This window comes from Pteropus medius, unplaced genomic scaffold (assembly GCF_902729225.1).
Source record: "Pteropus medius unplaced genomic scaffold, Ma_sr-lr_union100, whole genome shotgun sequence".
Classification (NCBI taxonomy): Eukaryota; Metazoa; Chordata; class Mammalia; order Chiroptera; family Pteropodidae; genus Pteropus; species Pteropus medius.
In genome coordinates this window covers 14,397,461-14,411,960 of record NW_024349798.1, presented here as the reverse complement: position 1 = coordinate 14,411,960, position 14,500 = coordinate 14,397,461, and the positions used below count along the sequence as shown (strand labels likewise).

At 55.1% G+C, this 14,500-nt stretch overlaps 1 protein-coding gene and 1 non-coding gene across 5 annotated transcripts in view; one reads left to right on the top strand and one right to left on the bottom strand.

The window, feature by feature from the left end:
- The window catches only part of ABCC6 (ATP binding cassette subfamily C member 6), a 47,015-nt gene extending 37,251 nt beyond the window's left edge, over positions 1-9,764 (top strand). For 3 of the 4 annotated variants that reach the window (XM_039885426.1, XM_039885425.1, XM_039885427.1), the window contains 6 exons: positions 172-371; positions 2,225-2,351; positions 3,415-3,516; positions 4,322-4,468; positions 6,413-6,559; positions 6,619-6,793. In XM_039885426.1, the coding sequence (XP_039741360.1) occupies positions 172-371; positions 2,225-2,351; positions 3,415-3,516; positions 4,322-4,468; positions 6,413-6,559; positions 6,619-6,660 (765 nt within the window). In that variant the 3' untranslated portion in view covers positions 6,661-6,793. Of the gene's footprint in view, positions 1-171; positions 372-2,224; positions 2,352-3,414; positions 3,517-4,321; positions 4,469-6,412; positions 6,584-6,618; positions 6,800-8,667; positions 8,863-9,126 lie in introns of those variants that run through there. The other variant, XM_039885428.1, reaches the window with a different exon arrangement.
- A 951-nt stretch (positions 9,765-10,715) lies between these two features.
- On the bottom strand, positions 10,716-10,834 carry LOC120620675 (5S ribosomal RNA). The gene has a single exon (XR_005657948.1). It is a non-coding gene; the product is annotated as a 5S ribosomal RNA (ribosomal RNA).
- Positions 10,835-14,500: the final 3,666 nt, after the last annotated feature.

The following is a 14,500-nucleotide window of genomic DNA, read 5'->3' as shown; positions in this document are numbered from 1 at the left end:
AACTCTGATTCTGCGAGGAAATTAGAGCCCAGAGAGGAGAAGCAAGTGGCTGAAGGTCACATAGCAAGCTGGTAACAGAGCCTCGTCTGGGACCCTGTACTTGGGGCTCCCTTTTCTCAAACTACCCCTCTCTGTGTCTGTGACTTCTCCTCTCTCCCTGTCCTGTTTCAGAGCCTGTACGTAGCCACCTCATGCCAACTCAGACGCCTGGAGTCAGCCAGGCACGCCTTCGTGTGCTCCCACGTGGCGGAGGCATTTCAGGGCGGTGCGGTGGTCAGGGCCTTCCGGGCCCAGGGTTCCTTTGTGGCTCAGAACGACACTCACGTGGATGAAAGCCAGAGAGTCAGTTTCCCACGGCTGGTGGCTGACAGGTAGGGAGGTCGGCAGAGAAGGGGATAGAGCTGAGACTAGATCCCATGGGTGCACTTGGCTTGCACTGTGAGCAGATGGAACCGGGCTCGAGGGGTCTCCAGCAGCAGGTGGGCAGGAGGTACAGATGTCAGCAAAACTGCCTTGTTTTCAGTACTAAGTGAAAACAAGAACACAGGCTTTGAGCATAGACAGACATGGTTTCAAATCCCAGCTCTGCAGCTCACTAGCTGGGTGATCGTGGGCAAGTTACGAATCCTCTCTGAGCGACATTTGTCAAACTGGGGTTGTACTCGTGGAATGACTATGAGGATTCGTAGCTAATACTTGTAAGATGCTTACTATGTGCCCGGCACAGTTCCGAGTATTCTACCTGGATTAATTTATTTAATCCTGTTAACAACCCCACAAGGCAGAGACTGTTTTATAGAAAGTGAATCTTAGGCACAGAGAGAATTAGGAACTTGCCCAGAGCCGCACAGCGAATATGGGGTGGAGTCAGGGTTTGAGGTGCCAGAGTATGAAGAGGATTGAGCACACAGTAGGTACTCAATAAATGTGAATTCCTTTCTTCTTTCTGCCCAGATCTCTGCCCAGCTGGGCCTATCAGGCTCACTTGTTGTGGGCAATGTCTCAATTCCACATGCCTCTGAGTGGCCTGCCCTGCCCTTTCCTTGAGTCCTTGCCTAGGGAGGTGGCACCTTACGAAAAGTTAGAAAGCACCTACTATGTGCAAGGTGCAGTGATTTCCATGCTATATATGGCATATTTCATTTGAACCTCTCAACTGTGGTGAGTCAATGTTATTTCATTCCATAGATGGTTGAACTGGGATTCAAAGAGGTGTAGGGACTCCCCCAGGTCAGCTGTCTAGGATGTGGGAGGCCCTGGGTGGGTGTTTGTTTGTTCAGTCGTTATTCGATTCTTTGGAAAGGGTGCGTGCTTTTTGATACCGGTCAGGCAGATGTAGCTTCAAATTCTGGTGTCACGTGTCTGGACTCAAGCAAGTACCTAACCCTCTTGAGCCTCAGTGCCCTCATCTGTCAAATGGGGACAACGATACCCCGCTTTGTGGGGTAGTTAGGACTAGCTGCTATATGTAGTAAAGCCCAGGGCCCCCTAAAGAGTGTTATTGTTTGGCTCACAGCCATGTCTCTAGTACCTCCAATATGTATGGTATACAGTAGGTGCTCAATACATACCTGCTGAGTGAATGAATGAATGAATGGTAGGGATTCAGTAAAACGGAGTGCATCTTTATTCATCCACTCAATATACATTTGTTGAGCACCTCCTCTGAGCTGTGTCCTATGCTAGGTACTGGGGACAGAGCCATGAGCGAGTCAAAGTCACTGTCCTCATAGAGCTCACGTCTACTGATGGAGACCACTAGTCAAGGACTGATTAAATAGTTGAATTATGAAGACTGATAGCTTTCAGGAAGGACGTTATCAGTGACATGGGAAAGAAAGGGAGGAGCAATCTGAGAGGCTCCTTGAGGAGGCGTTTGAGCCAACTTGAGCCTGAAGATAGGATGTTGGTCACGTGAAGATGGAGCTTGGGTTCTGGCAGGGGGCACACAAAGGGGCATGGCTTGGCATATCCCAGCCATAGGACGTCAGCAGCATGGTAGAGCACCTACTGTGTGCCAGGCCCTGAGCGGGGCACAGGTGACACAGAACAGCATCCACTTCCCCCACCCACTGAGCTTGGGCACAGCCTGGGGTGTGGGTGAGACCATGGCCAGGACCCCGTGGGCACTCGAGCTGGCACCATGACCAGTCCTTGTGCCCAGAGGAGCAGGGCCTGCAGAGAGGACCCCCACTGACCCCGCTCTTCCCCACCCCCCTCGCAGGTGGCTCGCTGCTAACCTGGAGCTCCTGGGGAACGGGCTGGTGTTCTCGGCCGCTGTGTGTGCTGTGCTGCGCAAGGCCCATCTCAGCGCCGGCCTCGTGGGCTTCTCCGTCTCCACCGCCCTCCAGGTACCCCCGACACCTCAGCCTGGGCTCCGGGGCATGGGCAGAACAGAGGCAGACACACCACTGCCGGCAGGACCTTCGAGGCCCTGAGTCCAATCTCCCAAACAGTGAGGAGAGTCCAGCTCTTCTTGCAAGAGCTCAGCCGAGGTGACCTTGCTGGACCTCGAGCAAGTCCTCCCTCTAGGAGCCTCAGTATCCCTCACTTCCCTATCTGAGACAAAGTATATAGAGTGTATGTCTGGTGCATTAGTAACTTTTGTTAACTATTAATAGCAATATCTAAGGCCAGGTCATGACATCTGCAAAGAGAAAAAAAGTATATACGTAAGTAGCATTCATTGTGAATGAGGCATTGTTCTAAGAGCGTTATAAATATTAGCTCATTTAATCCTGCTCCCAGCCCCATCAGGGGTACTGTTATTATCCCCATTTTACAGTTGAGGCAACTAAGCTTAAAGATGAAGCGAGGCAAGAGGTTGGGGGTGGTGGGGGTGTGTTACTCCATTGCACGGGCCCTGGGAGGCCTCCCTGAGGAGGGGGCTAAGGAGCTGGACAGGAAAGGTGGGAGGAAGGAGGAGCACTCCTGTGGAGGAAAGGCCTGGGGTGGGGGCAGGGTATGCCTGGTGGGTTAGAGGCAACAAGCGGTTGCTGGAGAGCTGGGCTGAGGAGAGACCAGAGGGAGGTGCTGGGGGAAGAGGGAGGCCTGAGCAGGAGGGAGTCTGGGCCCTGGGGAGGAGCGTGGCACGGTTTCCAGGGTGATGGGGAAGCAGAGGAGGGAGCCTGTCAGGATGGAAGTCAGCGGGCCTGGGTCCTGCTGGGTGTCTTAGGCGGGCCATGCACCCTCTCTGGTCCCATCTCCCACCTGTATCAAGACGGGTTGGACAAGTGATCTCTGAGGCTCCTTCCTGTTCTGCCTATTCTGACCCTACTGAAGGGAGAGAAGGTCCTAGTGGCTGCAGCCTCATCCAGTCCCCTTGTCTGCCCTGGGGTCCGCCTCAGCGGGGCAGGTGCAAACCTGCAGGGGGGCCTTGCTGAAACTGGCCTGAGGTGTCGTCTCTCGCACCAGGTGACCCAGACGCTGCAGTGGGCGGTTCGCAGCTGGACAGACCTGGAGAGCAGCATCGTGTCCGTGGAGCGGATGAAGGACTATGCCCGGACGCCCAAGGAGGTGATAGGCGGGAGACGGGGTGGAGGGCGTGTCCCACTCCCTCACCCCCGGGGACTCACAGCCAAGGGCAGTGGACCCAGGTCAACGTCTGCCATGGGCTTTGGAGCCCCCACCACTGTAGACCAGAGTCCCAGCCAGGGCCACAGTCAAGAGCACGGGGTCTGGAGCCAAGTCAAATCCTGGTTCCTTTGCTTCCTCACTTGGGCAAGGCGGGTCATTCTTCTGAGTGACAGAGACATGAGAGACAGCAATGCCACCACAGCCATGTAACAGCAACATGACCATAACGGAAGAGCACCGTGGCCACTAACAATGCTAGGTGACCTGGGAGGGTCAAATGAGGTCTCAGCAAAGGACCTAGGACAGTGTCTGGCACTCTGCACATGCTCAGTACATGTCCACTGCTCTTAGTAGCCCCATTTCACAGATGGGGTCACCACGGCTCAAGGGGGCTAAGTGACCGTTCAAGGTCACAGGAATACCAATGGCAATGTTGGGATCCCTACTGCACAGACCCGCCCTCTTCACAAAGACAGAGGAGAGGGCCCACCCCCGCTGGGCTAACAACGAGCACTGGCTAATAATAGTACTTTAAAAAGATAAAGAGTAGCCAGCACCATCATTATTTTTACGATACAGATATCGTTTTTAGCTTTGCTATGTTCCATGCCCCACAGCAACCCTGTAAAGTAGCAGTAAATATGCCCATTTTACAGAAGAGGAAACTGAGGCTTAAAGAGGTGGATCTTTTTGTGAGAAGCCTGGGAGGGAGACTCCTCTGACGCAGTGTCCCTTCCTGCCCCAGGCGCCCTGGACACTGCCCGCCTGTGCAGCCCGGTCCCCCTGGCCTCGTGGGGGCCAGATCGAGTTCCGAAACTTTGGGCTGAGACACCGACCTGAGCTCCCGCTGGCCGTGCGGGGTGTGTCCTTCAAGATCCACGCGGGAGAGAAGGTGGGTCCCTCTCCCATAACTTCCTCCGCATGGAGGCCAGACCACAGGGTGGCTGGTGAGGCCTCAGGACCAGGCTGGGCATCACCCCAGGGTGCAGGCCCTGAGCACCAGCTGCCTCCTCCGAATCGCCACCACACCCTAAATTGAATTTATCTTCCCCAAACCTGCTTCCACCCGGTGAGACTGACCCACCCACCTCAGTGTCTCAGATGAGGCATCGCCTGACTTCCTTCTTTCTCAAACATTAGTTGAACACCTACTATGTGTTCGGGCAGAGTGCTGAACACTCCGCATACATTATCCAGTCTGCACAGGCCCAGTTCCTGGCTTTGCCATGACCTTGAGCAAGTCACGTCATGTCTTGGTCTCAGTTTTCCCATCTGTGAAATGGGAATGACAACGTCACCTTCCTAAGGTCGTGAAGTTTAACCGAGTTAACACATATGAACTGCCCGGAACAGTGCCTGGCACAGAGCAAGCGCTACAGAAATGTTTACCCATGCTTTCCTCCATTAGTGTTTGCATTTGTACCCTGACAACAACCCCATGAGGAAGGGGCTAGCACTCTCCCAGTTTACAGATGCCCAGTCAAGCCCCTTCATAAAGTCCCTTCCCACCTCGCGACACTGTGGAGACACTTCCTCCTTCATCCTGATGGCTCCAGGGCCCCATCCGAGCCCCCACGCTCCGGTTGAATTGAGTGGGTCATTCCCCTGCTCCAGACCCTCCACCAGCTCTCAGCCTCCCTCAGGGCGAAGCCCACAGTCCTGAGCGTGGCACTCATAATCTGGCCCAGCTCGCCATTTCACTTGGTCCTTGGCCAGGGCTTAGCCAGCATCTGTGCAGCAACTGCCTCTGGGCTAGGTGGGCTCCGGGTGCCGACTCAGGTAGCTTACCTGGAGTCTTCCCCCTCCCCGAGTCCTGCTTATCCTTTGAGATCTCACTCAAGTACCACCTCCTCCGTGAAGCCTTCCCTGGTTACCCCATCAACCCCTACCCCGGGCAGCATGCGCAGCATCTCCTTGCTCACCTCCATCGCTACAGGTCTAGAGCATGATGATAGATACTGCCTGTCCGTCACACCGCCTTAACGTTAAGTTTACTCAGTTGCACTATGACCAACACAAGGCGGGTGAGCCCTTTGGAGCAAGGACTCTTTGCTTTAAGTATTCCTGGTGCTAAAAGGGTGCTTGTCATACAGGGGGGTGGCACACATTTGATTCATTTATTAAACAAATAGTGTTGAACCCCTACTGTGTGTCAGATACTGAGCATGTAACTGTAAGCGAGAGAGAGAAAGAAGAAAGGATAATAGGCCAAAAGGAGCAAAACGGACCTGGAAGGCGGAGGACCTGACTACTGGGATGGGGATGACGAATGAAATATTGAGGACCTGATGACGGACGGATGAACGTAGTGAAAGGTTGTTGACTATGAGACATTTGCAAGGTAAAATGATTGGTGATGGATGGATGGAAGGACAAAGTAAGTGTAGCCGGAAGGAGAGTGAACTGGTAGAATAAATAATGCGAGGATGAGGGCAAGATGAGCGATAAAATAAGAAGCTGAGATGCGGAAGGCATTACAGAAACGACGATGGGTCCGAAATGAAATGATAAGGGACGATGATGAGTGCGGAATACGGGGGAGGATGGAGGAACAGAGGAAGGTGGGGGTATAGAAGGAAGGGGGTAATAGATGGGAAGATGCGGGAGATGTGTTGGGATGAAGGGAAGATGGAGAATACATAGAATGTTTGCATAGATTGGTGGATGGATACATGGAAAGGTGGACAGATGGAAGGATGGATGCACCAAGAACGATGGATCTTAGGTGCAGGGGAAACATCTCACAAAGAGATGCCCAGGACCCCTCTGGGCTGTGGCCTGCCTTCCTCTGGCCAGGACTGGTCAGAACGGGCCTTGTTCCCCCGCCCCCTGGCAGGTGGGCATCGTCGGCAGGACAGGGGCCGGAAAGTCCTCCCTGGCCGGGGGCCTGCTGCGGCTCCTGGAGGCAGCCGAGGGCGGAATCTGGATCGACGGGGTCCCCATCGCCCACGTGGGGCTGCACACGCTTCGGTCTAGGATCACCAGGCCGAGGACGGGGTGGGCAGAGGTGGGAGCATGGGCAGGCCCAGCTCTGACCCACTGACCCTCCTGGCCAGGACCCCATCCTGTTCCCCGGCTCTCTGAGGATGAACCTGGACATGCTACACGAGCACACGGACGAGGCCATCTGGGCGGCCTTGGAGACAGTGCAGCTCAGAGCCTTGGTGGCCAGCCTGCCCGGCCAGCTGCAGTACGAGTGCACTGACCAAGGCGATGACCTGAGGTAGGTTCACCCCATCACAGCCAGGACCCGTGGGGAGCTGAGGGGAGGGCTGAATGTGGCCAAGGCCACCACCCACTGAGGGCAATCTGCCCCGGAAGTCGGCCTCCCCCATAAATGATCGACCACCCCATTCCAGTAAAGGTCACAGGACAAGCCCCCTCACTTATCAGCAATTACAAACTCCAACACAGTCTCAGGATAGCGTTTCTTCAATTTGGTCCCTAACTTTATTTGGTGGTGAAACCCAATCTCTACTGACCTGAGGCCCACTTGGCATTTATTTTGCTATGGAAAGACTGAGTCTGATATTGGGCACTAACCCCCAGCTCACTGGGGATGTCGAAGTATGACTTTTAAAAAGCTTTTTAAAATTGTTGTAAAATACACATAACATGAAATTTACCATCTGACCCATTTCTAAGTACACGCTTCGGCGGTACTTCACATCCCCAGAGCTTTCTCATCTTACCAAACTGAAGCTGGGGACCCATCAAGACAGTTCTCTATCTTCCCCTGGCAACCATCATACTTTCTTCTGTCCCTATGGATTTGACGACTCTAGGTACCTCGCTATTACAGCATTGGTCTTTCTGTTGACTGGCGTATTTCACTCAGCATAATGTCCTCAAGGTTCACCCACGCTGTGGCATAGAACGTGTCAAAATGTCCTTCCTTTTGAAGGCTGAATCGTATTCCTGTGCGTGGGTAAACCACATTTTGCTGATCCAGTCACCCATTGATGGATGCTTGGGTTGCTGCCACCTTTTGGCTATTGTGAGTAGTGCTGCTATGAACATAGGTGTCCAGGCATGTGCCTTTTTGAGAAAAATGAGACGTTCTGGATTCTAAAACCTATCTGCCTCCAAAGGTGTTAGGGGAAGGGGCTGTGAGTGGCGGTGGTTTCCAAGCACGAGAGGCAGTGTGGCTTGGTGGCTAAGAACATAGACAGGCTTCAAATCTGGGCCCCCCTCACTGACCAGTTGTAGACCTTGGGCAAGTTACTTAATCTCCTGGGCCTTAGTTTTATCATCTATATAATGAGAAGAATAGAACCTACCTATCTGAGCGAGGCTTAAGAGAGTTACACGTGTAAAGCTGTTGAAACAGTGCCTGGCACACAAGAAATAATATTCATTTGAATCCTCGAAGCTATACTCTTGCTAACCCCGTGTTTGAAGAGTTGGCATCTGAGGTTCGAGGTTTACCCAGGGTCAGGGTGGTGAGGCTGGAGCAGGGCCCAGGCACCTGACACCAGCATGGCCCTACAAAGAGTTTCTGGTTCTCTAGAAAAGGTTTACTGTGAGAAGAAGCTGGGCACAGCAGGAAACAGCCCCAGACACCATTGGGTCTCCAAGCTCTGGATGCTCACTGGCCACGTGACCTTAAGCCTCACCTGCCCCACCTGTAATTAGAATAAGAAAAGCTACTGTATGCTGAGAGCCTGCTCTGTGATAAGGGCGACACTGAGCACTGAGTATATGATTGATCTCGTCCTCAAGACAAGTAAGGAAGACTCGTTAATACCTAACTATGTGGTTTTCATGAGGATTGAATAAGTATATACACAGCACATAAGGATGTGTCTGGCACATGGTGCAAATCACAGAATAGAAATAGAAATAGCCATTTCACAGATGGGGAAACTGAGGCACAGTGGTTTTGAATGACTTTGCCTAAAGTCGCCCTGCTCAAAAATGGCAGGATGTGGATTCCTACCAGCACTGTGGACTGGGGATCCCCGTGTGGGGATGGGCACACACGCACCCCCAACTCCTGTGGCTGGCGTGGGGGACCCGCTTGCGGGCACACCCTGCAAATCTTGATGTGGAGACACAAACATCCGGCCTGATGGTCCCACTCATTCCCAGCCTGGGCCAGAAGCAGCTCCTGTGTCTGGCACGTGCCCTTCTCCGGAACACCCGGATCCTCATCTTGGATGAGGCTACGGCCGCCGTGGACCCCGGGACGGAGGTCCAGATGCAGGCCGCCCTTGGGAGCTGGTTTGCCCAGTGCACAGCGCTGCTCATTGCCCACCGCCTGCGCTCCGTGATGGACTGTGCCAGGTAAGCCCGCCGCCCCCCGGTTGGTCCCCAGGGACCCCACCGTGGTGGAGGAAGGCATCCAGGTTTAGAGCTGCAATGGCAGTGGTAAGGATTATCGAGTGCCCATCGGTACAGGTGGCTGATGCCCGGAGGGGAAGGGACGAGCCCGAGGACACACGCCCGGCAGAGGCTTCCGACCTGGCTGTGTTCTGGGGAGCAAACCTCAGAGCAGCCAAGCGCCTGGGCTGGTGTCCCAAGAGCTGCCTGTCTCCCTCTCCCCTGCAGGGTGCTGGTCATGGATAAGGGGCAGGTGGCAGAGAGCGGCAGCCCAGCTCAGTTGCTGGCCCAGAAGGGCCTGTTTTACAGGCTGGCACAGGAGTCAGGCCTGGTCTGAGCCAGACCCCTCAACCCGGGTCCCGCTGTGCCAACCTGGAGAGAGGTGCCATGCTCCAGAGACACGAGTGACCCAGCGGTCAGCAGTGGCCCACAGTGTTGAGTCCAGACCTCTCTGCTTGCTGGCAAAGAAAGTAGCCAGCCGATCGTCACAGACCTGGGAAGACAGAGCAACCCTCGTGTTGGCCTGACCAGAGCCTGTCCAGCCCTGTCCACCCCGGACCCAAAGTGGACAGCTTTGGGCTCTCAGCTCTGGCTGCCTGTTGGCACTCGCCTGGGGCCCTCAAGCCCTGCCCGCACCCAGGCTCCACCGCGGACCAATGAAGTCAGAAGCCCTGGAGCTGGGGCGACGGTGTGTGTCCTTTTACAAATCAACCCTTCTGAGATGATTCTAGCTAGACAAGCAGCTGTAATCACCCCGAGTTCCTGTGTACTCTCCTCCCTGTTTCCCCCAAAGTTATACCTTGAAAAACGACAGTACGACATCACAACCAAGGCATCGGCATTTGTACAATGCAGCGTTCCAGTTTTGTTCTTATTGTGTGTGTGTGAGTGTGTGTGACTTCTACACAACTGTGTCACCGGTATAGGTTCCCGCATCCACCGCCCCAGCAGGGATGCTGAACACTTCCGTCACCACGAGGACCATTCTGTCACCCCACCCCCTCCCTCCCGCCCCTGCGCCCCTGACGTGTGATCCATTAGGGTATACTGCCTATTTTTAAAGCTCCCCACGATTCCAGCGTGCACCAGGACCAAACCCCACGCCTCCTGTTGGAGCGTCCTGTCTGAACCGGACACGAGCCACAACCCGCACCAAGAATGGGACAAGCACGCACCTGGCACGCTCGCTCGCTCGCTCAGCTCCAAAGGCAGGATGAGCAGAGCCAGGGCCCCTTGGCCCCACCAGGAGAATTGGCTCCCAATTTGGCACTTTTCCTAATTTTGCCTGTTCGAGACCACATTCCGGCTTCTCGGGGGAGCCCCAGCAACAGCTGGAACGCCCAGGGTGTTCCCACTTCCACTCCTGAGGTGGCCACGTGGGAGACGCTGTTGGAGGTCAGAGGTCAGAGGTGGTATAGGCCCAGCGCGTGCCTCGGGGAGGGCAGTGCACGGCACATACGTGGCTGCTCCTGACACGGGGCTCACAAAACCAGCTTGGGGCGCCAGGAAAGGGGACTAGAGTCTGAAGTAGCCGAGCCGGAGGTCCCACTGCCCACTAGATGCCAGCAGTGCCCTCACCTCCAGTCGTGACAAAAACATCCTCAGAATCGCCAAATGTCCCCAGCGGACTCTAAGTCACCCAGTTGAGTCACTGGGCTGACCTGAACCCCTGCCATCAATAATCCACTGGTCCTTGGACAGCGTTTCCGGTGCTGTGCCAGGAGGGGCCTGCGGACATCAGCCTGCATGCCGGGACACAGGGCCTCCCCTGACCCAGGCGGGTGGTGGGGACTTTCTTCTTTTTTTTCTTCTTTTAACGCCTACAGCACCAGGTCTTCCTAGGTGGTCTCCCATCCAAGTATTAACCAGGCCCGACCCTGCTTAGCTTCCGAGATCAGACGAGATCAGGCATGTTCAGGGTGGCATGGCCGCAGACTAGTGGGGATTTTCTGAGGGTCCTGCTGATACAAGTTTTCCAGCCCAAGTGATCTACATCCAGACCTGATTCCAGCTTCCACCCTCCTTTGCCAAAACATGGCCCGAGCTCACGGTGATGCCTTCCGTGTGGGGTGGGGCACCGGCACCCCTCAAAGTGCTGGCCCTTCCACTCCTGACACTCACTAGCTCCATGCCACAGACAAGAACCCTGAGGCTCAGAGCTGACGTGAACTGCCGAGGGCGCCCAGCCAGGAAGCAGTAGGGTGGGATCCTGCCCCTGTGGGGGATCTAACACCAGAGCCCGAGTCGTCCCCTGAGGCGGGGTGTCTGTCCCACTCTGCAGCACCTCTCAGCTCTCTGCCTGGCACCGAGCCACCCGGCTTCCCAGCAGAGAGACCAGAGGCGAAGGCGGTGGCAGCTGTGTGTCCGGAAATCTCGCTCACGGTCATTCAGAGCCACAAAGGCCTCTTTCACGGAGGGAGATGGTTCGCCAGGGAGCAGAGCGTGGGCCCCAGGGGCCAGGCCCACGCGAGCCCCCTAACGAGGTTGCCGTTGGCCCACGCCGCTGCTCCTTGGAGACCAGCCTACAAGGCCACCAGGCCGCTAATCCCCGCTGCCGTGGGCCCCTGTTAGCAGGGCCTGGCTGGCCGGTGGAACACAGATCTGGGAAAGTCACATACAGACATCCCTGGCCAGTGCCTCTCTCAGTGGGTCCTTACCCTCTCCCGTTCCACTGTCCGTGCAGACACACACAGCTCTACATGCCTGCCATAGCCTCTCAGGCGGTCCTCACACTGGAAGAGGAAGGCAGTAGCATTCTGCACCTGACCAGGATGCTTCGATGAGCGAGGTGCTATCATTACGCCCCTCTTACAGATAACAGGGTAATAAGCAAGGAGGGACTGAACCAGGCAGGTGAGTCCCAGAGCACATCTCCTAACCACTGTGCGACCCTGCGCCTCACACTCTTCCTTAGCTCTAGAACACCAGCTCCCCGGTGAGAGCTGACTCCTCCAGAATCCCACCAGAAGAAAAGGAAAGGGCTTTCCTTCCTTGAGCTGAGGGATTTGTGTGTGTTCACTGCATTTTTCCCCAGCACCTGGCACGATGCAGAGCACACTGGAGGGTTCGTTCGTTCAGTAAATGCCAATTGCATGACTGGATGGATGGGAGGGTGAACAGGTGGATGGATGAATAGGTAGATGGGTGGATGGACGGGTGGACAGACAGATGAAAAAATGAATGAGTGAATAGCCTCGCCGTGCCTAAAGGTATCCTAAGGGCCAGGCATGGCGCTGGGTGCTTCTCCCTGACGTTTTCATCCTCACAACTACCTGGCTGGGTAAATACAATGATCCCAGTTTTACCAGTGAGGAACCTGCGGCTTCTTACAGTCAAGTTCTAGAGCCCCAGTGATGTCACACGCGGCCCAGGCCCCGATGCAGAGGGCTCAGTCCTGATCAGAGAATGCAGCCGCCAGTGCGTGCCGCGTGCCCGTGCTCCGGCGGTGGGGAGACGGCAGGGAATAGACAGACTACGCCCCAGTCCCATGCAGCTGCCACTGTGAAACAGACGCAGAACAGAACGTTGACATCTGGGGAAACAGGGAAAACTCCGAGGCGCAGCTGTGCCCCACATATTGGAGGAACAGCAGAGCGGTGAGTATGGCCGGACTGGCCTGAAGAGTGGTGGCCAGAAGGGGCAACTGAGGGCAGAGGTCACAGGAAGCCAGGTTGTGCAGGGCCTTGTGGCTGTTCTCCCCGAGATGGGGACCCTAGGAGGATTGTGACATGTTTTTACGGGATCGCTGTGGCTGCTGGGTGGAGAACGGACTGCGGGGCAGAGGCAGGAGGCCTCTGAGTCGGCTGTCGTAGGCACACAAGGGACAGACAACGTGCCGGAAGCAGCATGGCAGCAATGGGAGGGGTCGGAAGCGGTGCGTTCCTGGGTGTTTTGGTTGGATTCTGGAAGTCAGTCGACCTTGCGGTGGGGCCGGATACAGGGTGTGGGTGTGAGAATGAAGACAGAAAGGCAGGTTAACACTGGGAAGCGTCAGGCCAGATTCCCCACTCTGGCCTGGGGGATCCCCGGGCCTGGCACATAGCAGGTGCACAAACAAAGCTTACGTCCCCCTTTCTCCTCCCCTGGCACGGAAGCACTCACCTGCATGGGCAGGTACGCAGGCACCCCCAATCCCCCTAGGCTTGGTGCCTGTGGCTGTACCCCCTCTTCAGGGTCAGCGCTGTACCCCACCTCCTCTTGCCCAGGACTTCTCCTGGGTACCCACAGTGCACCTCCACAGCGCACACCAGGTTGCACGCTGCTCAGTATCTGACCTGGGACCTTAATGCTCAGGGCCAGGCTCTGAGACAGAGACACACCTCGCATCCGAAACGGGCTCCCCACCTGGCCATTCAAACACTGCTTACTCTGATGGCGCTAACCCCGCCAGCTTCTCCTGCTCCACCCCCCAACCCCAAGCACCTTCACGCTTCACAGTCCCTCATGAAAGAGAACGACTTCAATTGGGGGACGGATGCTCCACCTGCGAATGGACTTGGTGCATGGTTTTGGGGTGCAGCAGAAATGGCGTTCTCCCCCACTGCAGGCACTCCTCACGAACCAGACTCACCCAATTCAAACTCAGAAACCCAATACCCTGGTCTCACCGCCCCACTATCCCGAACTCGGAAACCACATAAACTCACAAAGGGAGACAGACTTTCCTTTCCTGCTTCCTTCGTGGTCTGCTAGGGGCCATGTGACTCATCCTGGCCAATGAGCTGTGAGTAGAAGTGACTGACTTCACTTCTGGTTTGAGTCACTTAAGAGTGGGTGTCAGTCGTCCACACTCTACCTTCCCATGCTGTGGCGACCTGGAAGCCAGCCCCTGAGACGCGATGTCATAGGACTGGAAGAGTCTGGCTCTCTCAGCCGCTACACAGAAGGCGGTGGCCCTGCAGAGGAACTGTGTGCACGAGAAATAAACCCTTGCATTTATTTCCCGAGACTTGATGGCTGATTTGTTACCGCAGCACAGTCTGGCCCATACTGACTAACACAAAGGGATTCTCAAGGCCAGTTTTGGCCACGCGTGAATTTTGCCTCACCTGTGTCTTAGCACCCGACCTGGGCCACGGGTGTCACTCATACATTCCTGCTCATCTTCACAACGATCCCAGCAGGCAAGTAAGTATGTTTAGCCCCATTTTACAGACAGGGCAACTGAGGCACGGAGACTGAGTGAATTGCTCAGGGTCGCAAGGCCGGCAAATGCCAAGGGCAGGACCCAAGCTCGGGTCTGTCTGACCCCAGAGCCCAGGCTCTGTCCACTGTGCCATGCTGACCTCCCACTAAACCCCACCTGGTTCTTAACTCTTGGTTCCCATTTCCGACAAGAGCGCCCCCTCGAGACGACAGGTGAGAGGGTGCTCCATGCTGACTCCCGGAAGAGATGGCCAAAAATGTGCGCTCACGCCTCAAAGAAAATAGAATCGTCATTTAGAAAGAAATAAATTTTTTTTTTTTTTTTACTGCAAATTGTTTGCAAATGTTCTCATTTTCCAGTGTAAGTCATTACAAAAAGATCCCCAAGAAAAACTTGGTTTATCTATTGTGAAAGAATGGTATAACTTACAAAAAATAAATATATGTTTCCGGCCAA